The 20,413-nt window shown below is 49.6% G+C and overlaps 9 protein-coding genes across 9 annotated transcripts; 5 read left to right on the top strand and 4 right to left on the bottom strand.

Moving 5' to 3' along the window:
- Nucleotides 1-4: 4 nt before the first annotated feature.
- Nucleotides 5-1,377, bottom strand: N7484_001104 (putative aspartate transaminase; the record flags this gene model as incomplete). Its single annotated transcript, XM_057111524.1, has 3 exons — nucleotides 5-69; nucleotides 134-239; nucleotides 298-1,377. 3 exons carry the CDS (start codon nucleotides 1,375-1,377, stop codon nucleotides 5-7), a joined length of 1,251 nt encoding a protein of 416 aa, XP_056976261.1.
- Nucleotides 1,378-2,223: 846 nt separating this feature from the next.
- Nucleotides 2,224-3,446, top strand: N7484_001103 (alpha/beta hydrolase; the record flags this gene model as incomplete). Its single annotated transcript, XM_057111523.1, has 3 exons — nucleotides 2,224-2,757; nucleotides 2,818-3,135; nucleotides 3,189-3,446. 3 exons carry the CDS (start codon nucleotides 2,224-2,226, stop codon nucleotides 3,444-3,446), a joined length of 1,110 nt encoding a protein of 369 aa, XP_056976260.1.
- Nucleotides 3,447-3,770: 324 nt separating this feature from the next.
- Nucleotides 3,771-5,706, top strand: N7484_001102 (class II fumarate hydratase; the record flags this gene model as incomplete). Its single annotated transcript, XM_057111522.1, has 6 exons — nucleotides 3,771-3,989; nucleotides 4,045-4,089; nucleotides 4,156-4,193; nucleotides 4,265-4,380; nucleotides 4,446-5,463; nucleotides 5,523-5,706. The coding sequence occupies 6 exons, from the start codon at nucleotides 3,771-3,773 to the stop codon at nucleotides 5,704-5,706; spliced, it is 1,620 nt and encodes a 539-aa protein (XP_056976259.1).
- Nucleotides 5,707-6,320: 614 nt separating this feature from the next.
- gup1 (glucosamine 6-phosphate N-acetyltransferase) lies at nucleotides 6,321-6,985 on the top strand (the record flags this gene model as incomplete). The annotated part of the gene is made up of 2 exons (XM_057111521.1): nucleotides 6,321-6,818; nucleotides 6,896-6,985. The coding sequence occupies 2 exons, from the start codon at nucleotides 6,321-6,323 to the stop codon at nucleotides 6,983-6,985; spliced, it is 588 nt and encodes a 195-aa protein (XP_056976258.1).
- An 871-nt stretch (nucleotides 6,986-7,856) lies between these two features.
- On the bottom strand, nucleotides 7,857-8,791 carry N7484_001100 (60S ribosomal protein eL24; the record flags this gene model as incomplete). Its single annotated transcript, XM_057111520.1, has 3 exons — nucleotides 7,857-8,138; nucleotides 8,340-8,483; nucleotides 8,741-8,791. 3 exons carry the CDS (start codon nucleotides 8,789-8,791, stop codon nucleotides 7,857-7,859), a joined length of 477 nt encoding a protein of 158 aa, XP_056976257.1.
- A 2,519-nt stretch (nucleotides 8,792-11,310) lies between these two features.
- N7484_001099 (E2 ubiquitin-conjugating protein UBC13) lies at nucleotides 11,311-11,965 on the bottom strand (the record flags this gene model as incomplete). The annotated part of the gene is made up of 4 exons (XM_057111519.1): nucleotides 11,883-11,965; nucleotides 11,732-11,820; nucleotides 11,544-11,675; nucleotides 11,311-11,486 (listed from the first exon to the last, which is right to left on the bottom strand). The coding sequence occupies exons 1-4, from the start codon at nucleotides 11,933-11,935 to the stop codon at nucleotides 11,311-11,313; spliced, it is 450 nt and encodes a 149-aa protein (XP_056976256.1). The 5' UTR covers nucleotides 11,936-11,965.
- A 431-nt stretch (nucleotides 11,966-12,396) lies between these two features.
- N7484_001098 (Mtc5p) lies at nucleotides 12,397-16,681 on the top strand (the record flags this gene model as incomplete). Its single annotated transcript, XM_057111518.1, has 2 exons — nucleotides 12,397-15,603; nucleotides 15,659-16,681. The coding sequence occupies 2 exons, from the start codon at nucleotides 12,397-12,399 to the stop codon at nucleotides 16,679-16,681; spliced, it is 4,230 nt and encodes a 1,409-aa protein (XP_056976255.1).
- Nucleotides 16,682-17,081: 400 nt separating this feature from the next.
- Nucleotides 17,082-19,089, top strand: N7484_001097 (cytochrome P450; the record flags this gene model as incomplete). Its single annotated transcript, XM_057111517.1, has 6 exons — nucleotides 17,082-17,368; nucleotides 17,433-17,528; nucleotides 17,600-18,218; nucleotides 18,281-18,460; nucleotides 18,522-18,812; nucleotides 18,868-19,089. The coding sequence occupies 6 exons, from the start codon at nucleotides 17,082-17,084 to the stop codon at nucleotides 19,087-19,089; spliced, it is 1,695 nt and encodes a 564-aa protein (XP_056976254.1).
- Nucleotides 19,090-19,480: 391 nt separating this feature from the next.
- N7484_001096 (OBAP family protein) lies at nucleotides 19,481-20,285 on the bottom strand (the record flags this gene model as incomplete). Its single annotated transcript, XM_057111516.1, has 3 exons — nucleotides 19,481-19,503; nucleotides 19,561-20,016; nucleotides 20,069-20,285. The coding sequence occupies 3 exons, from the start codon at nucleotides 20,283-20,285 to the stop codon at nucleotides 19,481-19,483; spliced, it is 696 nt and encodes a 231-aa protein (XP_056976253.1).
- Nucleotides 20,286-20,413: the final 128 nt, after the last annotated feature.

Below are 20,413 nucleotides of genomic sequence, written 5' to 3'. Positions count from 1 at the left end.
CAATTTAAAGCACGTTGCGAATGACATCGTCGATGGCTTGTGCCACGTACTTGACGTTCTTCTCACTCACTAGATAGGGATATGATTAGTGAGGTTGTTCCGATTGGGTATTGAATGCAGCATAAATACTTACAGCCGCTGATAGAAGCTCGGCCGGACTTGAGCAAGTAAATGTGGTATTGATCCTTAAGAGCATAGACTTGCTTGGGAGTCAGACCGGTGTAGGAAAACATTCCGTTCTAAATAAGACGATGAGTAAGATGTGCAACCAAAGACAATATCCAGTGTGGAACTTACCTGTTCAATAATGTGCTCCCAAGTACCAGGGGTCTTGAGACGAACCAACTCGTCATACAGGGCCTGGCGCATGGTCTTAATGCGGGAACTCATGACCTCAAGGTCCTGGTGCCAATCGGCGACCAATTCATCATTGGTCAAAATCTTCTTCACAATGGTAGTACCAATACGAGGGCCCATAGAGAACTCGCCGCGAATCAAGTGGCACAGGTTGTTGACGATGATATCACGAATAACAGTAGAGCTGCGGTTGGTAACGTAGTGGAAAGCACCGACACGCTGCCCGTACAGACCAAAGTTCTTAGAGAAAGACTGTGCCACGCACATCTCCATATCAGGCTTGTTGTTAAAGAAGTAGCGAACAGCCCAGGCATCCTCCTCAACGGATCCAGAAGCGAAACCCTGGTAAGCGGAGTCAAAGAAGGGGAAGAGCTTCTTGCGCTCGCACACATCCGCAATGGCTTTCCACTGCTCCTTATTCGGGTCCAGACCGGTAGGGTTGTGAGCACAGGCGTGCAGAAGAACGGCATCACCCTCTAGTGCCTCGGACTCGAGGGTAGCAATCATGCCCTCGAAATCAAACGACCGAGTCGCGGCATGGTAGTAAGGGTAGGTCTTGCGGGGCACGCCAGCCAATTCCCAGATAGTCATGTGGTTCGCCCACGAAGGGTTCGACAGCCAAACGTTACGTGGCTTCATGTGGTGCGCCAGAAAAAGCGCACCGAGGTGGTTTGCGCCTGTTCCGGCGACAGTTTGCACTGATGCGATGCGTGCCTTTCCCTCTGCGTCGCCGGTGCCGTTCTCAAAGCCGAACATCAGGTCCCGCGCCAGTCCGAGGAAGGGGACGTCGCCCTCGATGGCGGTATATTCGTGTCGCATGAGGTCGTTCTCAGCCGCCAGTTCCTTCTCAGCCTTCTCCACGACTGGGAGAGGCCATGGCTTGCCGTCGTCTGTACGGTAAACACCGACACCGAGACTGACCTTTTGAGGGTGGGTATCGGCGAAGTAGGCGCCGTTCAAGGCGAAGATCTCATCCGGCGGGACGGGGGCAACGTTAAGACGGGTAGGAACTTTTTCCATCGTGAAGTGTATGAGGCAATTGAGAGATCGGAAGTGCGAAGGATATGCAATTGCTGGAAATTTGATGCGTGGAGCAAAAGGTAGATGCGGGCAAGGGTTTGGTTCGCTGAGTCAACCCGATATCGCCGTCTTCAAAGATATTTTTTGCCCCGCGGGAATCATCGCTTAATAACGGTTTCCCATCTTTCACCGAGGGAGTTGGCATCATATTTCTCTCATTCTTGATTCCAGACTGTCACGGGGCCATTTAGGCCGTTTCTAGCCTTTGTTCATGATCCATGGATGTGGGATTATTGAAGTTTGGACAATATTTATTGGGAGGCCTAAACCTTGTTATCAGCAAGAGACATCATCAAATGCATGCTGACTCCGATGGAGTAATTGTGGGAGATAAGCATTGCTTGAGAAACTCCGTAGAAGCTTGACAGGGTTCTTCGAAATCGTAGATCTCCCTTGGAAAGGGTTGTTCTAGATGGTTGACGCCCAAGTAGATCTGTTCGGTGGAAATATATAGTTCGTTTCTCCTTTGTAAGTGGAGTAGATCAACGGCACGTTCCACCCATGTGTGTCGCCTTAGGCCCCCGGTCAATAGTTTGCGATGAAAATCATGTAGATGTTGTCATCAAAAAAGGCCAATAGAGATCGGATGGAATCGTATCATGATGATCGGAGGGGTCGGGACAAGAGACTTGAAGACTGACAACCCCGCGCCGTTCAACCACAAGGGCCAATCATTGACGGATGATACAAAGATAGAGGTACCATCGAGCTTCCCCTCACGAGATACCCATATACATATTGTTTCACCACGTTCATTTTGAATTTCTAAGAAATCTAATTTCCAGAATGTCACAGCAAATTTGTCGCGGCGACCCAGCCTTGCACGAATTTCGATTCCCAGAGATCTATCAGTCTCTCCACAACAGTATTCCCTCAGAGCTGATCAATCGCTATGATCCTGCATATGTTGAACACTACAACAAATACAACGCTGGACGTTTGCATACCCACGAGGTTCCAATCGAGGAGTTTCGCAAGAATCCCGCCCGTTATCTCATCGCGTATGGCCGTGCTTGTGGTCCAGATGTCTATCGCATAACTGAGCAAACATGCCCTGTTCAGGGAGGCGAGATTGCCGTTCGCGTATTTGAGCCAGCTCCTAAGCAGGATGATAAGGGTGAACAGAAGAAGAGAGCAGCCTATATCAACTTTCACGGCGGCGGATGGGTATTTGGAAATCTAGGCACTGACCACGATTTCTGCAAGACCCTTGTTGATGGTTTGGATGGAAACCTTGTTGCATTTGATGTGGATTACCGACTAGCCCCCGAAAACCCGTTTCCGATCCCTATAGAGGATTGCTGGGCGGCTTTCAATTGGGTGCGAAGACCAAACCTCTATCGCTACGAAGTCGAGTCGTTGAGACTCACAGTTATATAGATTCGAACCGAAAAAGCAGCCGAGTTCAATCTCAATCCAGCCCAGCTCTCCGTAGGTGGTGTATCTGCTGGTGGCCATCTTGCAGCTGTCATCGCTCACCTTTGTCGCAACGAAGGAATCCATCTAGGGTTGCAAGTCTTGACCGTCCCTGTGTGCGACTTGCACACAGTCTTTACACCAGATGGCAACTTCGACCGTGAGAACTGCCCGTACGAGTCTTACCGAGAGATGGAGTTTGCTCCAGCACTTCCTGCGGCCCGCATGGCATACTTTCACCGACACTTCCTCGGCGTGCCTCGACCTCCACCGTCTGAAGATGTGAGTCTTACAGTCATTGATTATGATGAGACCGAAGCTGACCATTCTGGCAGGACTGGAAAATATCTCCCATGCTCGCTCCCAATTTTGCTGGCCTAGCTCCGGCTCTGGTCTCAACAGCCGAGCTTGATCCTTTGCGTGACGAGGGTGAGGTGTATGCGGCCAAACTCGCGGCAGCCGGGGTTCGCGTAGAGCTCAAGCGATATATGGGGGCGCCACATCTACTAAGTGCCCTGGACGGTATTCTAGAAGGAGGACGACAGTTCAATGCAGCTGTGATCGCGGCACTCCAACGGGAGCTCGTGGCGTGAAGATCATTGATCAGATAAGTATTAGGGATGAACGTATAAGCGCTAGAGCGCTGACCATACAATACAATAAATTACCAATATGACGAAATGTTACTATAGTAACCACCCACGGCAGATCGGACCAACGTTTTAGTATTGTTATGCCGATACCGGGAAGAGTCGGCTTTGCGACTCGGTGTTCAATTGTTTCTTCTTTTCTTCTTCTTGCTCGCTGTTCATAAAGGTAGAGTTCTGACCCCATACTCTTGTCCCTCTCAGCTCAATCAAGCCATTGAGGATTCTAACTGGATTTTTGACACAGTTAAAAGCATACACAGGCACAGAATGAATCCCTCCACCTCCCGAGCCGCGGTGCGGTCGATGGCCACCTTGACACATGCGACCAGAGCTGCCAACCCCGCAGCCCGCAACCTTGTGTCGGTTGCTGCTCGTTCCCCGACCTATGCCAGCCGGGCTTTGAGCTCCAGTAGCCGTCTCGGCCAATTCCCCCGCCTCCAGGTTGTCAACAACAACAAGCGAGCCTTTAGCACAACCATCAAGATGGTAGGGAGCGAATTTGAAAACCCAGTCTAGTGGACTATATTAATAAGAAATGCAGTCTTCTGCTTCCCGCACTGAAAGCGATGCCTTCGGCGAGATCCAGGTGAGTCTCCATTCACAGCTGCTTTGCCCCTCATCTGCGCGGAGTCCTAATCCGAGTCTTCAACAGGTCCCCTCCGACAAGTACTGGGGTGCCCAAACCCAGCGGTAAGACGACCACTACGAATAATTTCCAAATGGCATATTGTACCGGAAAAGCTGATGAGTATTGAGATCAGCTCCCTAGGCAACTTCGACATCAACCAGCCCCAGGACCGTATGCCCGCCCCCGTGGTTAAGGCTTTCGGTATCCTCAAGGGTGCTGCCGCCACCGTCAACATGAAGTACGGCCTTGGTAAGTGAATTATGTGGAACTACAAGAAACATGCGCCAAAAATCACTTAACTGACCCCTACAAAGACCCCAAGATCGGTGAGGCCATCAAGCAGGCCGCCGCTGAGGTTGCCGAGGGTAAGCTGCTGGACCACTTCCCTCTGGTTGTCTGGCAGACCGGCTCCGGCACTCAGTCCAACATGAACTCCAACGAGGTCATCTCCAACCGTGCCATTGAGATTCTTGGCGGCCAGATGGGTTCCAAGAAGCCCGTCCACCCCAACGACCACGTTAACATGTCCGCTTCCTCCAACGACTCCTTCCCCACCGTCATGCACATTGCCGCCGTTGTGGAGCTCGAGAACACCCTGCTTCCCTCCCTCAAGAGCTTGCGCGATGCCCTGCAGACCAAGGTCGAGGCCTTCGAGCACATTATCAAGATTGGCCGTACCCACTTGCAGGATGCTACTCCCCTCACTCTCGGCCAGGAGTTCTCTGGCTACGTTGCCCAGCTTGACCGCAACATCGAGCGCGTCGAGGCCAGCATCCCCCACCTGCGCTTCCTCGCCCAGGGTGGTACCGCCGTCGGTACCGGTCTGAACACTTTCAAGGGTTTCGACGAGGCTATTGCCGCCGAGATCACCAAGATGACCGGCACCGAGTTCAAGACCGCCCCCAACAAGTTTGAGGTCCTTGCTGCCCACGACTCTATCGTCGAGGCCTCCGGCTCCCTGAACACCCTGGCCGGCTCTCTGTTCAAAATCGCCCAGGATGTCCGTTACCTCGGCTCCGGCCCCCGCTGCGGTCTCGGCGAGTTGATCCTCCCCGAGAACGAGCCTGGTTCTTCTATCATGCCCGGCAAGGTTAACCCCACTCAGTGCGAGTCCTTGACCATGGTCTGCTCGCAGGTCATGGGTAACCACGTCGCCGCTACCATCGGTGGCATGAACGGCCAGTTCGAGCTGAACGTCTTCAAGCCCGTCATGATCCGCAACCTGCTCCACAGCGTTCGCATTCTGTCTGACGGCATGGACAGCTTCCGTAAGCACCTTGTTGATGGTCTGGAGGCTAACGAGCCCCGCATCAACGCTCTCCTCCACGAGAGGTATGTCCCTGTCTTGCCCCTTCCCTCCCACCCCTTGCACTTACTAACTGGCTTTCTAGTCTGATGCTCGTGACCTGCCTGAACCCCGTCATTGGCTACGACATGGCCTCCAAGGTCGCCAAGCACGCCCACAAGAAGGGCATCACCCTTAAGGAGTCCGCTATGGAGCTCAAGGCTCTCAGCGAGGAGGACTTCGACAAGCACGTCCGCCCCGAGCTGATGCTTGCTCCCAAGGAGCTTTAAATTAATTAACAGCCTAACTGTTTAACCTATGCCACTATAGACTAGTCACAATAGGGCTTGTATACTGAATAAGAAGCATTGTATTCCTATGATCCACCTTCAATGAATGTAAAAGTTATGGCGGGGCGATTGCGGGTTATTAATAGTAGCACCTAGCAGCGATAGGAATTCCTGCACAACTCTGAAGATAAGAGAAAATTAAAAAGTTGATGTTCATCCAATATGCACAAATAATAACAAAATGAAATAAATAATTACCTGCAGGGCTGTGCTCCAAGAATCCACTAGACCACCGGCATGGGTATGTATTAATAGCAAGAGCCCCAGGGGCAATGGCAATGTCTCACACCCGAACCTTGGAACCATATTAATTGCAGTGTAAACTTCGGTCGTCAATTTGTCCCATTCTCCTCCCAGCTCTCTACATAAATCCAAAGAAACAAAAGGAACTCCCGATCAAGATCCATCGATCAATTTTCCTGCGTCCGCCGATCTCCCTTGCGCTAAAACCCCGCCGTCCTATTCGCCCCTCCCCTGGATCAACAAATCTCAATCCCAAACCTCCAACACTCTCCTCTCCAATCTCTCCAATCCTCAAACCACATTCAAAAACAATGGAAACTCCCACTATCGCTCAAACGACCATCTCAACCGACCAACCTACCAAAGAAATGTCCTCAACCGTCATCCCAGTCACAGACCTCGAAGACGGTCCCCTCTTTCCAGCCTCCCTGATCTCGCCTGAGGTTATCTCCCTCCTCCCAACAGACTATACTATCCGTCCCCTTCGCCGCTCAGACTACCAGCGCGGCTACCTCGATGTTCTGCGCGTGTTGACTACCGTCGGTGAGATCAGCGAGGAGCAGTGGGACAAGCGGTTTGATTGGATTCAATCCCGCAATGACGAGTACTACATGCTTGTTGTGTGCGATGGAGCGGATCGGGTCGTCGGTACCGGATCGCTAATTGTTGAGCGCAAATTCATTCATGAGCTGGGCATGGTTGGGCACATTGAGGATATTGCTGTTGAGAAGGGTCAGCAGGGGAAGAAGTTGGGATTGAGAATTATTCAAGCTTTGGATTTTGTTGCGGCGCAGGTTGGGTGCTATAAGGTATGTTTTTTTTGCGATCACTGAAATCTCTAGGGTGGAGAGATATATGTTGGATTTGTGCTGACTTTATTCGACAGAGCATTCTTGATTGTTCCGAGGCCAATGAGGGCTTCTATGTTAAGTGCGGTTTCAAGCGCGCTGGCTTGGAGATGGCCCACTATTACTGAGCATCGAGGCCTTGGTTTTGTTTTTAGAGTCGGTCATCCATTTTAGGTCTGGCGTTTAGGGCATTCGGATGTTTAGTCTTCTGGTTACGCTTTGGTTCTAGAGGCTGTCATACGGGAAACACCGCTTATTTAGGCACATACAACGTTGAACGCTTTTGTATGGTCAGCACTGGGTGTAGTACATGTGGACAATGAACAGAAAGCCAGATTGTGAGTGAGATCGAGAGCCGTTCCTTGACATGCTTAATCGTGAAGTATCAGCTATCGGGCTATTATGATCAGTCTTTTTGTTTCAGCAGGAAATGGTCTGCATGGGAATGTGATATTGGATGGGCGCTTAGATGGTACATGTATAGACGTGCTTCATTCAAAAGTTCAATGAAACTCTCAACATCAGAAGCAATATATACTGATGGGTTTCCAATCTTCTCGATCGCTCTACGGGGTACAATACTCAAGCGATTACCTAATGTGGTCAATAATCCAAAGTGGTTACATTGTAAGTCACATCCGTATATAAACCTCAAGGGTGTGTGCCCTAAGGTAGATATTGACATTCAAGTATATGGGCTTAATCGACCCCTCCACGGAATTGGAGATGACCAAGCCCACATTATAAACTTGAGGCCAAGGACGATTCTGCCCAAAATATGTTGGAAATACATCAATATCGAGTAAAGGGTTGCGGTGGGTGAATAATTTTAATTGAGATTCCTTGTCCCATTTCTGCATTTCATATCTGAAACAAGGTAAAAAAAATTGGCCTGGGGCCAGTCCTCACAGACAGTACTCCAGCCCATTGTCCGCAAGTTCCATCATATCGCAACCGTCAACGAATAAAACACCATCCAGCTTTTTGTCATGGGGTAATTTAGCGGGACTTGGCGGCGACCTTGGGAGCAGAGCCCTTAGCACCCTGCTTGGAGGCAATGCGCTGAGCACCACCCTTGGAGGCAGCGTTCTTGGCCTTGTCGGCCTTCTTCTGGGCAGCGGCGGCGGTCTTCTTCTCCTTGGCGTCGGAGATGGCCTGCTTGCGGGCAGCCTCACGGGCCTCGGGGCGCTGGGAGCGGCGCTCCTTGATAACGTCAAGGGAGGCACCGACGATAGCACGCTGGTGCTTCACGACACGGCGGGTGCGCTTCTTGGCAACCTCCTATATGTTCGAGATTGATCAGTATTCCATTTTGAAAGTGCCCGGTTTTTTTGATCCACTTTATGATATCATATCCCTCCTCTTGCACCATCACCTTCCCAATATCAAAAAAGATTGTCGAATGCTCTCAATATTGGTCTGATGATAGCCATCTCCACCGCACAATCGAACAGAAGCCAAAGGGATTGATTGATAACCGACCTCAGAGATACCCTTGCGGTGCTGGCGACGGTAAAGGACGGTCCAGGCAATGCGGCGGGGGTTCTTGCGCTGGAGGAACAGCGACTCGGACTTGCCGTTCTGGAAGCGGAAGATCTTGCTGTCGCCACGGACGTACAGCTTACCCTATATCACCAAAGAAACCAATATTAGCAATCTGAAATGTTCCCACACTCAAAAAACCCCGCATAAAGTCTGCGCAAAAAGTCTCATGGAAATGGCGGAGACAAGTCAAAATCGATATCGAGTACAAGAGGACCGAAGGTGGTGTCGTGGTGGTTGATCATCGCGATGTGTGGTGTTGTATCGTTCAATCTCGAATCCGCACAATTTCCATTCCTTCTCGCGCAGACGGGGATCGAGGGGACAGGAGGAAAACGCACCTTGCCAGGGTAGATCTTCTGGCCGCTGAAGGAGTCGTCGTAGGTACGCATCTTGACGGTGGACGATGCGCTGACGGTCGGTTGGCGTTGGTGATGGTCGAAATTCGGGGATCGCGGTAGTAGCGTCGCTGGGTCCAATTGTGGTGCGCCTCGCTAAAGTGCGACACGTGACGCACGCTGCCCTTTTCGGGACCAGCCCAAGTCACATGATGTGTCTCATCCCCGTATCTTATCGATTATCGATAAGCATCAATCCTTATCAACACTTGTAATTATGGAGCAGCGCTTGTTAGTAGATCTTCTCAGCTATGTTTGCTAGTACCTGGATATTTGCTACTTGAATGCGCTTGATAAGCCATGTGTAACAAGGAACCATATGATCAAGAAACGAGCATCAATTTGTCTCTTTCCCCTCTCCTATTTCCCCTTCTCTCTGCTACCCTTCAAATCAGATACACATGCCCGACTTGAATTATACACCCTGGGGCCGCTCAACTCTTTTTCTTTGTCTCACCGAAATTATGCTTTATCGTCATAGTTCCTCATCTGTGTGCGATAGTGAAATTTTCATTCGTATACTTGAAATCCTCGTTCACCCGCACAATTATCCTTGATGGGTGAGGAGCTTGCGAAATATCAGCCTCCTTTCCTTGGAATTCAACACCGCCTAGTAGCTTTGTTAGCACTTTTCATGAGGTTCGCCGAACTGATTTGCATTCTTGCGCTGGTCTAAAGAACAATGCAGATGGCTGTCGGGTGCTTCGGTAGTCTCTACTGCTGATTCTGGAGAAAAATCCCTCCATGAATCCCTGGATATATATATTTACATGGGTAGTGGTTCAACATCTCCTATCTCAATATCGATCTGTCCCATGAAAACCCTTATGGTCTGCAAGATCTCCAAGGTTCCTTTCAATGCAGATAGCCAGCTCCCAACCTTGGAAAGTACGCGGAGTTGGAATTGAGGTCAAGTTCCAAAATTTTTGGTTCCTGAGACTCCCGTTCCTCGCATATCGTTCAGTGAAGGACTAATTATCCCATCCATACACCAGTGATTCAATTAAAACGTGACAGATGAGAAATGTGAAATCGATCTATATACACAGTCTCCCTGCGGACGACCGAGCCCACGGGCATATCACGCCACAAAGGAGGAGACATGAGTGTTAGTTTGTTTTTCCAAATTCTTGCTAATGTTGTACTGTATCTTTCTTTCTATTGTTCATTGAGAATTCCTTGTAAGCCCGATGCTGACACATGCAAGAAAACATCAATGGTAGAAATCCGCATGTTGCTAGGGTCAAAATGATCCATTTGATTAGAAGAGCTATTGAAACAGATATATTCATGAAAGAGAACTTTGGAATCGAGTGCTGAGGAATAGAAGGCTGGAATTGGATCAGAGTGTTTGGAGTTATCCAAGTATTAATTGCGTTTCAAACTTCTAGAAATGCCTCTCAATGACGGGTATACCTTGTGTAAAAACTCGAATGTTACTAGCCTACTGATGCCGAGCGAGATGAACGACTTTAGGTAGATGGATGAGAAGCCTATCTTTATAGCATAGCTTTCTATCACCAAGCTTTTGTTATATTGTCTTCATTGGCCTCGTTGGACCGCATGACTTTGATGGTGCCCATCAGCCAGAGAATGGGCTGTCTACAAGTCATCATCAAACATCAAATTCCCAATGAGGAAGATGCCGTATATCCCAGCAAGCTTGGGTGGGCTTTAGCTTGCTTTTTGTTTCAATTAATATACCTGGTGATGCCTTAGCCCCATAGTAAGCAGCTCTATGATACCTTTGAATCATTACTTCTGGGATGTCTCGTCTGATGCCCTCCTTTCCATCAAAATATCGTGCATTTCCCAATACCTGGACAACTCCCCTAATTTGCCACAAAAACATATGATTCAAACTACCTTCGTCACCAGTCGGGAGCATCATTTGACTTCTCCGACAAATCGTTCAGCTCTTCGGACAGTAAGGTCATTGATTATAGCACGTTCTGTCTGGAACATGTTTACTGAAGATGACATGGCCCAGTCCCAGGTTATCTTCGACATGCGGTTAAGCAGATGAAATTTCATCCAGATTATGGCCAGATATCGATGATTGGAATACGACAAGCCCAAGTTCATCAAATCCACAAAGTATGCCTCTCTTCTGGGTAGCATGCGTCTTTGTTTGCCGATTCATCTAACAAGGCAAGGCAAGCCTCACAGCTAACCCCTATCATACATTGCCATCGAGATTTGCTGCATTATGAACATTTGGGTTATCCAAAAAACGTACAAGCGGTCAATTTCAGGTTATTTGTAGTTGTTTTGATTGTGGAAGAGGTCCAGTTGACCTGAGTATTGTCATTTCAACACATTTGATTCTATGCAACGCCTTCTGAAATAAGCCATAAATCAATAAATCATGGCTGTGGCGAAGGTAAATTCACGCTAATAGCTAAAAACACGAGCTTGCCCGTCCCAATGGTCTCCGTGGAATGGATACCCCTTGCCCTGCACTTGGTTACCTTCTCTTTTTTGCTTCATGGTCACATCATAATTGGTTGTATTCAAGTCATGGCGTGGGTACGAGTCCATTCCTTCGCTGTTTGGATAGCAGCGGGCTCGTCATCCTTCCAGCGCTGAGCCACATCGTTGGCAAGCGGGTCATCGGGGTTCGGGGCACCGAGGAGGGCCTGGATGGAGAGAAGGATAGTGCGGATCTGAAGGGCCGGGGACCAGTTGTCTAGTTGCGGAATTGGTTAGTCATAAGCGGCACTTAGAGTCGTAAAGTGAAGCTTACTCTTCAAAACATCCAGGCAGATGCGGCCGAGACGGTCGATGTTGGGGTGGTAGATCTTGGTCAGGAAACGGATTTTGGGAGGGGTCATAGGGTAGTCGTCGGGCAGGAACAGCTCGAGACGGAAGATGCCACCTGTAAGAAAGAAAATAAGTTGATGTCTGTAGGAGACGAGAACGAGTAATGCGTACCCTCGTAGGGAGACTGGGATGGACCGTGAATTGAGACATCGAAGTATCGCAGGTTGTCGTCGTGGGGAACAGCGTTAATACCGGGGACTCTGAATGCATCTTTTTAGCCCGTAGTCCAAAATGATATCCTTTGATCAGCATCAATACTTACGGCTCGGCCATCAACCGCTCAGTCTCCTTGACAATGCGCTTCGGTAGGGCCATGATTGCAAGGCTTATCGCTCACGTGTGGGGATGGTCGTGATAATATGGTGAAAAGGATTACACAGAAATCTGTCTAATTCAACAGCTAAAGAGTGAAAGAACGATCAAAGTGAGAGATCGAGGCAGAGAAAATGCCGAGCAACGGTTATTAACAGATGATAAACCGGAGGGGCATTACTGCGCCGCGGGGTTCTGCCGTGTTCCGTAAAACGCGCCACATTATAACGACTACTAGCCACACCACCAGCCACATCCGTTGCGATTCCCGCTTCCCTTATCGGAGCTCCCTGGCACGCGAGTGTCTATTCATGCAAGCGTGGATATGCATGTCCAGCATGGGAGCATCGGCTCCTCATGAGCTTCTCTCCTCATGAGTCTCTACGTAGTGCATAAAACTTCCACCGCGCAATATTTACAACGATCCTGGCCTCGATTGGCTTACTGCAGCGATCGCTGACAAGATGTCGAGCTCCATGGAGCCGCGGCCGCTTACGTCGGCCTTCGAGAGCCCGACCTTTGATGAGGACAGCTCATTTCATGTGGAACAACCGGTCGGTTCTATGTCCATATCCCCTTGCGGGCGGGATGTGGTGCTGGCCTCCAAGGAAGGTCTACATGTCATTGATCTGGACTCACCGTATTCTCCACCCCGTTATCTGCCTCACCATACACCATGGGAGGTCGCCGATGTGCAGTGGTCTCCTTTCGCCTCTCGCGATTATTGGGTGGTAAGCACATCTAACCAGAAAGCTTTGGTATGGAATCTAGCCATGAAGACATGGCAGAACTCCATCGAGTTTGTGCTCCACGCACATTCGCGCGCGATTACGGACATAAACTTTTCGGCGTTCCATCCCGATATTCTTGCTACCTGTGCCGTCGACAGTTTCGTTCATTGTTGGGATCTTCGCACACCGTCCCGTCCGGCGATCTCGTTTTCGGATTGGTTTACCGGCGCCACCCAAGTGAAATGGAACCGGCAAGATCCCCATGTGATTGCTAGTTCCCACGATCGCTTTCTTCGTATCTGGGACGATCGCATGGGCGCGTACCCGATTCGGTCCATCGAAGCTCATGACACGAAGATTTATGGCGTGGATTGGAATCGAGTCCGGCGGGGCGCTTTAACGACGTGCTCGCTTGACAAGACAATCAAATTTTGGGACTATACCTCGGAAACCGATGAGCCCGAGAAGCTGATACGGACTCCATTTCCCGTATGGCGTGCTAGAAATACTCCGTTTGGATGGGGTGTGACTGCCATGCCACAACGGGGGAACAGCGATCTTCATCTTTATAGCCGGCGAGCCGGCGAAGGCAGCAATCCCGAAGATGACCTGCCTTTAGTGCACAGCTTCCCAGGCCATAAAGGTCAGGTGAAAGAATTTCTATGGAGGCCCCGCGGCGGTGTGGTGGATGGAATCGATCACCGAGAATTCCAGCTGGTCACATGGGGCACAGACCGAGAGCTGCGTCTACATCGTGTAAACCCTGAAATCTTCGAGCGCGTTGGATATGAGAAGGGCAAGTCTTTTATCTCTACTCGGAATGTGACTCGCCTAGGTGCAGTCTATCGAAGCTTTAGAGATGTCAATTCGGATCTAGACTTGGAGGACCTAGACTCCGCGTCTTCGATCCAGCAAAGCGCGAACACACAATTTGCTGGGGGACCTGGAATGAATGCTATATCAGTCCCCCATGCTCGCGCATGGACGAAGAGTGCTCATGTCGATGCTCGCATGGGCATGCAGCCACGATCAAACCTCAGGGCAGACACAAACCCCATTGCTTGGATGCGTGGTGTGAAAATATCAGGTTGGGATATCGAGACTCTGGGAGACGAGATCAGCCACGTAGGAGACATGTTCACGAAGGTTGCCTTTGAATCAGTTGATGTCCGCCAGAGAAAGATCACCATATCGCTGAATGGACCATGGGGTGAAAAGGGTGACACCCTTTTCTTAAAAGTGGATATAAAATTCCCGGTCAGCTATCCGAAAACCGCTATTCCAACCTTCAATTGCCAGAAAACCGCAGCTGTGACCGATGAATTGTCTGGCAAGATTACAGCTGAATTGCGAACAATTGCTGAAACCTACATGTCTCGTAAACGAGGATGCCTGGAAGGCGCTGTACGTTATCTTCTGGGCGAGAGTTCACTGGAGGAGAGCGTGGCGTTGGTCCTGGGTGAAACAGCTGACACGGTCAAATCCCCAATAAACGGTGAACTGGAAGGCGAATCCAGCGATGAAGATGAAGTTGGTATGACACAGAGTCAGGAGTTGGGAATGAGCTCTGAGCTGCTCCGCCCGGTGAATGCCAATGTTATGGTCCCGGTAGCAAAGGGATGCGGTGCGCTATGGGCAAATGATGGCCGTCTTATTTGCTTTTTCCCTGCTAAAAAAGACAAATCCACGGCTCTATTTGACAATCTTGGTTTTAAGGAGATGAGCAGATTGTCTCGGACAGACAAAGTTTTTGAAGGGTTCGGGCGCCTGCAGACTAGCTCCCCGGGACCACGCATGACCGGTACTATCACAAGCACGGTCGATGGTGCATCAGATGACTCCGATGATTCATACTCCGAGACCTCGAGTTCGTCAGGCTCTTCTGATATTCTCTCTGGAATACCTGCCACTCGGTTTCAGCCACCACAGACTTGGCGTAGTGCCGGCAGTATGGGAATTTATCGGCCTCGGTCTACTGACAATTCGCAACGGTCAATTGGTGGTGCTGCGACGAGCAAATCAGCCGATTTAGCTCAAAATGTAGTCTCTATTCACGATCTCAGCGATCTGCTACCCGTCAAAAGGGAACTGGCTAGCAAATACCGCATCTGCGGCGAGGGGACAGTTGTGTGCGCCCATAATGCTGCAGTCGCCCTGGATGCTGGGTATTACGAACTGGCTCAAATATGGGGCCTGATCAAGCTCATCTTGCACGTTCAGCGAAAGCCCGTCTCTCCTAAAGACGCCAAAATGGGGACGCGACGGGCCTTGAGAAAAGAAGGCCTCGATATTAGCCACAGCCTAGGCAAAAGTGGTTTATACAAAGATGTCGCTAACAGTGTTATCCGATGGGGCGATCACCCCTTGGGTAGCCACTGGCTTGTTTCCGCTCTTTTCGACCATTTTGAGAGTATCGGCGACGTGCAAATGGTCGCTATGCTCTCTTGTGTCCTCTTCGAACCCAACAAGGAAGGAGGGTCAGAAAAAGTGAAAGAAAAACATCCCGAACAACAGGATTTCTCCTTGGACTTCTCCCCTGTCACATCAAATGCACAGAACAAATCGCTTGCTACCACCCCAGCTTCATCTGTCCCAAGAGAGCCACAAGTCATGCCTCCCCACACATCAGCACGGTCATCGAGCGAGCTTTGGCGAGCTGACTCCACGCCTCCTTATTCTACTGGCACCACACCTCCCTACCTATCCCGCCCACGCGGCATAGCCGCTAACCGGAAAGCACAGAGCCAAAATGTATCCATGGCGGCGTCACCTGATCAGCAGTCTCATCCACGAAGTGGGTCCGGGTTTGGCTCGGTCCTAGCGTCTTCACTATCACGCTCATTCACATTTGGGCCATCATCGGCATCTCCTCCAGTAAATCATTTGAGCAAGAAGAAACAAAGTCCAGGCGAGAGCCCGAGTGTGGTGACTATTCAGGTGGTCAGTATAATGATATCTTGACGTTGAAAAGCGAATTCTAACCATCATTCTATAGCCCTCGTCGGACACCGAAAGTGATCAGCCTCCCCCCAAGGCCATGAAGTCTACCACACGATTCAAAGTCACTTTCAAGAATCAAAGTGAATTCAATGGTGACGAGTCTACACCGGGCTATTGCCTTTTAGACCGAAGCAAAGAATGGCTCTGGAAATCGTACCGTGCTGCGTATGCCGATATATTGTCCATGTGGGATCTCCCTATTCAACAAGCCGAGGTCCTCAAGATTGGCGAAGTGGCCGACGATATAGATGACATGCACATGAGCCATTATTGGAACAGTCACAGTTCTAAGATGTCTCCACTTCGTGAATCGAGAAAGCGTGATACCATGGAAGGTCTTGAGGGTCTCGACTTCCAGCGTCACTGTGCTAACTGCGGCCATGCCCTGCAAACGTCCATTTTTGCTCCGACACCCGTGGCTCCTGATACTCCGTCTAAGCGCAATCGCCAGTCTTCATTCCGCCGTTGTTCGAACTGCAAACCACGACAAGCACTACCCACCAAGCTCCCTTGTGTGATCTGTCATGAAGTCGTGGATGGAATGCTAGTGCCCTGTCTCAGCTGTGGCCATGTGAGCTGTTTCGACTGTCATCAACGCTGGTTCCTCCCAGCTGATCTCAATAATCCTGGCGACTTACCTCCGCCATCATGTCCCAGCGGATGTGGCTGTAATTGCTTTGAACATGTTGCAGCTGCTGTGCCCATGCCGGCATGGGAGCCGGTCTCCCCAAACCCAAGAGAGAATCCTATTAGTCCCGTCCAGACACTCGCCCAAGAAAAGCGTCATCGTCGTCGCCAATCTGAGCCTGCTGGAACCAATGGCTCAGGTCGAAAAACACCTACCTTGAAAATTGGCGTGGGACAACAAGAAAATGACCTGGATGTATTCCAAACCTCTTCACCGTTTGCATCTCTTGCACGAGGTATGGGCGGTGGACTCAGCCAAGGTCTACGCTCGAAGGAGGATCACCGGAGAAAGAACCGCTCCATTGCGATCGCCATGCCCAAGCGGAAATAATGCTTGTTGGTCTATATTTTGTTTATTGGCGTTGAGATGAGATCTGTGATTATTGATACCAAAGGCGTTATATATTATGATGATTTTTTCGTTCCAGATATACCTACAACCCTGGATACATAGTGATACACTAGATGATATCATATTGCAAGTACCCCCAAATGAATGCTATTCAAAGATCAATCAGAAGAATTTAGGTACCGCTAGTGTATCTGCTAGTGCGACGGGATTTGCTAGGTTGCCCATTCGAAGATTACATCAGTTTTGATCGAAGGTATCCCGCAGATATGTGTCCCTCCATGCAGATATTCCCACTTCATTGCGGAGGAGCTGATATAAAATGCTTCTGTTGCAAGCTGTAAGGAGAGCTTTCGCAAGGGCGGGGTAGCATTTGCCTCATATGGGGAAGATCAACATTCGTGCTACATACTTCAGGCTCCAACAAGTCCTCCCAGTTGGCGATCCAGAACTTCCATCACTCCCTCACTCCCTCACTGTGATCAGTGCGAGATTGGCCATGCTGAATACTTTAAAATCGGCTATCGCTGGGATCTTAATTTCACTGATCCTTCTGATCGCAAAGTATGCGGTTGCCAGCCGGCGACCCAAGAACTTCCCTCCTGGACCACCTGGGCTTCCTGTTATTGGGAATCTTCATCAGTTGCCTATTCGAAAAGCCTTTATACAGTGCGCGAAGCCCCAGAATTTGAATATTCTTTGTACCTTGTCTCATTTGATTAACGATCCGTAGGCAACATGAATGGACCAAGGAATACGGAAGTATCATTGGGCTGAAACTAGGTCCTCAAAACGTGGTTGTGCTAAACAGCCATCGCCATGTCCAGGAGTAGGTTGAAGACTCAAAGGAAGCCTTCCGATAAAAAAGGGTATAAATGCTTACAAAACTTTGCCTGGCAGGCTTTTTGATAAACGAGGGGGACTTTACTCCGGTCGACCAGAAAATTACGTCGGTGGGGAGCTCATCTGCCCAAACGAAATCCATATGCTGCTAGCACAGTATGGTGCAGGGTGGAGGACTCTCCGCAAGTCTGTTCAAGGCTTGCTGAATGTGGCCGCCGTCGATGCGCTGTACCCCATCCAAACCGCCGAGGCTACGCAGACGATGTGTCAACTACTAGATGATCCTGCTGGCTACTACGATCATATCCGTCGCTATACCACTGCCGTAATTCTTGCCTCTGTCTTTGGTCAGCGGGGCGAGAGTTTTCAATCATCCAAAGTGCAGGCTTTATACCATGCGCAGGACCGGTTCACTGCAATACTCGAACCTGGAGCAACCCCGCCTGTGGACGCCTTTCCCTTCTTGAAAGCCATCCCGGAATTTCTTAGTCCCTGGAGGAAAGAGGCCAAGGAAGTACGACAGGAGCAGAGCTCGCTTTATCATAAGCTTCTGGATGAGACTAGGGAGCGTATCCGGAAGGGAAATTCGACTTCGTGCTTTATGGAGAAGATAATGGATGACCAGGAGAAAAACGGCTTCAGCGACGAGCAGGTGGCCTACTTAGGGGGAATATTGGTAAATACTCCCTCGAATACCAAGGAACTCGCGAGTGTTTAATCGCCTAACCTTTTTGCTAGATGGAAGCTGGATCTGATACCACATCATCAACTTTGCTTATTTTTGTTCTCGCCATGACACAGCACCCAGAGGTTCTTGAAAAGGCACAAGAAGAAGTGGACCGTGTCTGCGGCTCCGATAGATCGCCTACCTTTGACGACATTGGAAAATTGGAGTATCTGTCGGCGTGTATGAACGAAGTAAGGCTAACTCAATGAAGCGATTCGCACATAGAGAGACTGGAGACATTAACCTATACAGGCTCTACGGTGGCGACCAATCGCACCTGGCGGCATTCCTCACATGCTGATCCAAGATGATCACTATGAAGGCTATTTTCTACCCAAGGGTACGATCTTGTTTGCGAACACATGGGCCATCCACATGGATGAAAGCGAATATGAGGAACCTGATAGCTTTATACCGGAGCGGTTCATCGGCAACAAGTTTGGATCTAAGACTCAAGTCACAGATAAGCACCGTCGAACGACCTATGGTTTTGGCGCTGGACGACGAGTTTGTCCTGGTCAACGACTGGCTGAGAACTCATTGGTATTTCATGAAACACTGTTGCGTGAGCTGAAATGATGCTAATCGGTATATTTAGATGCTGAACATCGCCAAGATGGTTTGGCTTTTCGATATTAAGGCTGCCTCTACGGCTCCGCTAGATGTCAATATGAGCTCGGCTTTCACTGATGGATTTCTTGTTGCGCCTAAGAAATTCCCTGTTGAGTTTGTTTGTCGTTCTGAACAGCGAATGAAGGTCATCCGGGATGAACTCGACGAATCCGAGAAAATCCTTGCAAGCTTTGGAAATGAGACTTGATTATATCGCAAAGTATTGGCCTATAATGGAGATATTTGATTTGTATCATCTCAGTTCCTCATGCTCGATGATATTTCGCGTGCTGGGATAAGAAATGGAGTGACAGAAATATTCAATGCAACGCTGTTGCTGAATATAGCTAGGATTTCTGGCGCAGGTAGGGCGGTTTCTTTGACGCAGATCAGTAAGAGCAATTGGCGGCCAATTTGGACTGTCCATGGGAGCGGGACTTTATGTTTTCACTCCAATCCAATTCAGTGGGATCATTTAGTAAAATTAGGCAATATACTAGTCTCCATCACTTTTCCTTTCATCCCATACCCATCTCCCCTTGAATAAAAGGCCTTCAAGCCAAGCAAGCGGGACTGAGGTCCTTTTTCTCCAGGTCAGACTATTTCCACATTGTGTCTGCATCTATCCAGTAATCAGTCAGTTCAACATATCGCACGCATATTCAAATACGCAACATACCTTGATGCTTCTCAACATCCGCAATACCCTCCCGCTTCTTCGCCTTCGCCTTATAATCCACCCCATACTTCCTATCCCGCTCCCCAAGCAACTCATCCAGTCCTCCTGGACATGCTTGTCGAACGTTGTCTTCCGTGGTGAAACTCCCCATCAACTGCGGTGGTCCCATAGGCACCACGTCTCCACGGTCAACCTGCCAGAAATGATACGTCTTTCCATAGATCGGCGCAATATCCTCCATTTCCGCAGTCTCCGCCGCATCCCATGCCGCAGCGGGCATAGATGCCGGTGCTGGCATGATGAGCATGCCGCTCTTAACTTCAAATTCATGAGTGTGCCATAACTTGCGCTCTTCGGGTGGAAGGGTTTTGAAGATGCGTGGTGAGACCATGTACTCGACGCCGATCAAGCGAGCTTTGGCATCCGGCGAATCGTAGATTAAGCATTGGCGGACATCTAGTTGGTTTATTATGGATGCTCTCTTATGCTAGATGACAGTGGCTCATACCTTCGGTCAAATGTGTACAATAATGATTGGCTTCCACGCATCGTGTTGGGTCGTTGGCGTAGACATGGAATGCGTTTAGATGGGCGCAAATTTGCTTGACAGGAGTGAAGTCTTGGACTAGAGCTGCCCCTGTCTCGAGCACTTGGCTCTTTGTTGTGCGGGCATCCCCTGGGACAGAGCCAAGCTCACTTTCGGAATTTTTGGTACAAGCTGACATCCTCAGACGTAGTTTGGACTTGAGTTTGTGGTGACTTGATCAGGCCGAGCACCTTGTTCTTATTCTATGGAAGATGCCGGTTCCCGAATCCTCACCAGGCTTAATTGCTTTTTTCCCCTGTTCATTCA

Source organism: Penicillium longicatenatum (assembly GCF_028827895.1).
Source record: "Penicillium longicatenatum strain IBT 33135 chromosome Unknown contig_1_segment0_segment0, whole genome shotgun sequence".
Taxonomy (NCBI): domain Eukaryota; kingdom Fungi; phylum Ascomycota; class Eurotiomycetes; order Eurotiales; family Aspergillaceae; genus Penicillium; species Penicillium longicatenatum.
The sequence above is the reverse complement of the archived record's forward strand: the minus strand, read 5'-3'. Positions and strand labels throughout refer to the sequence as shown.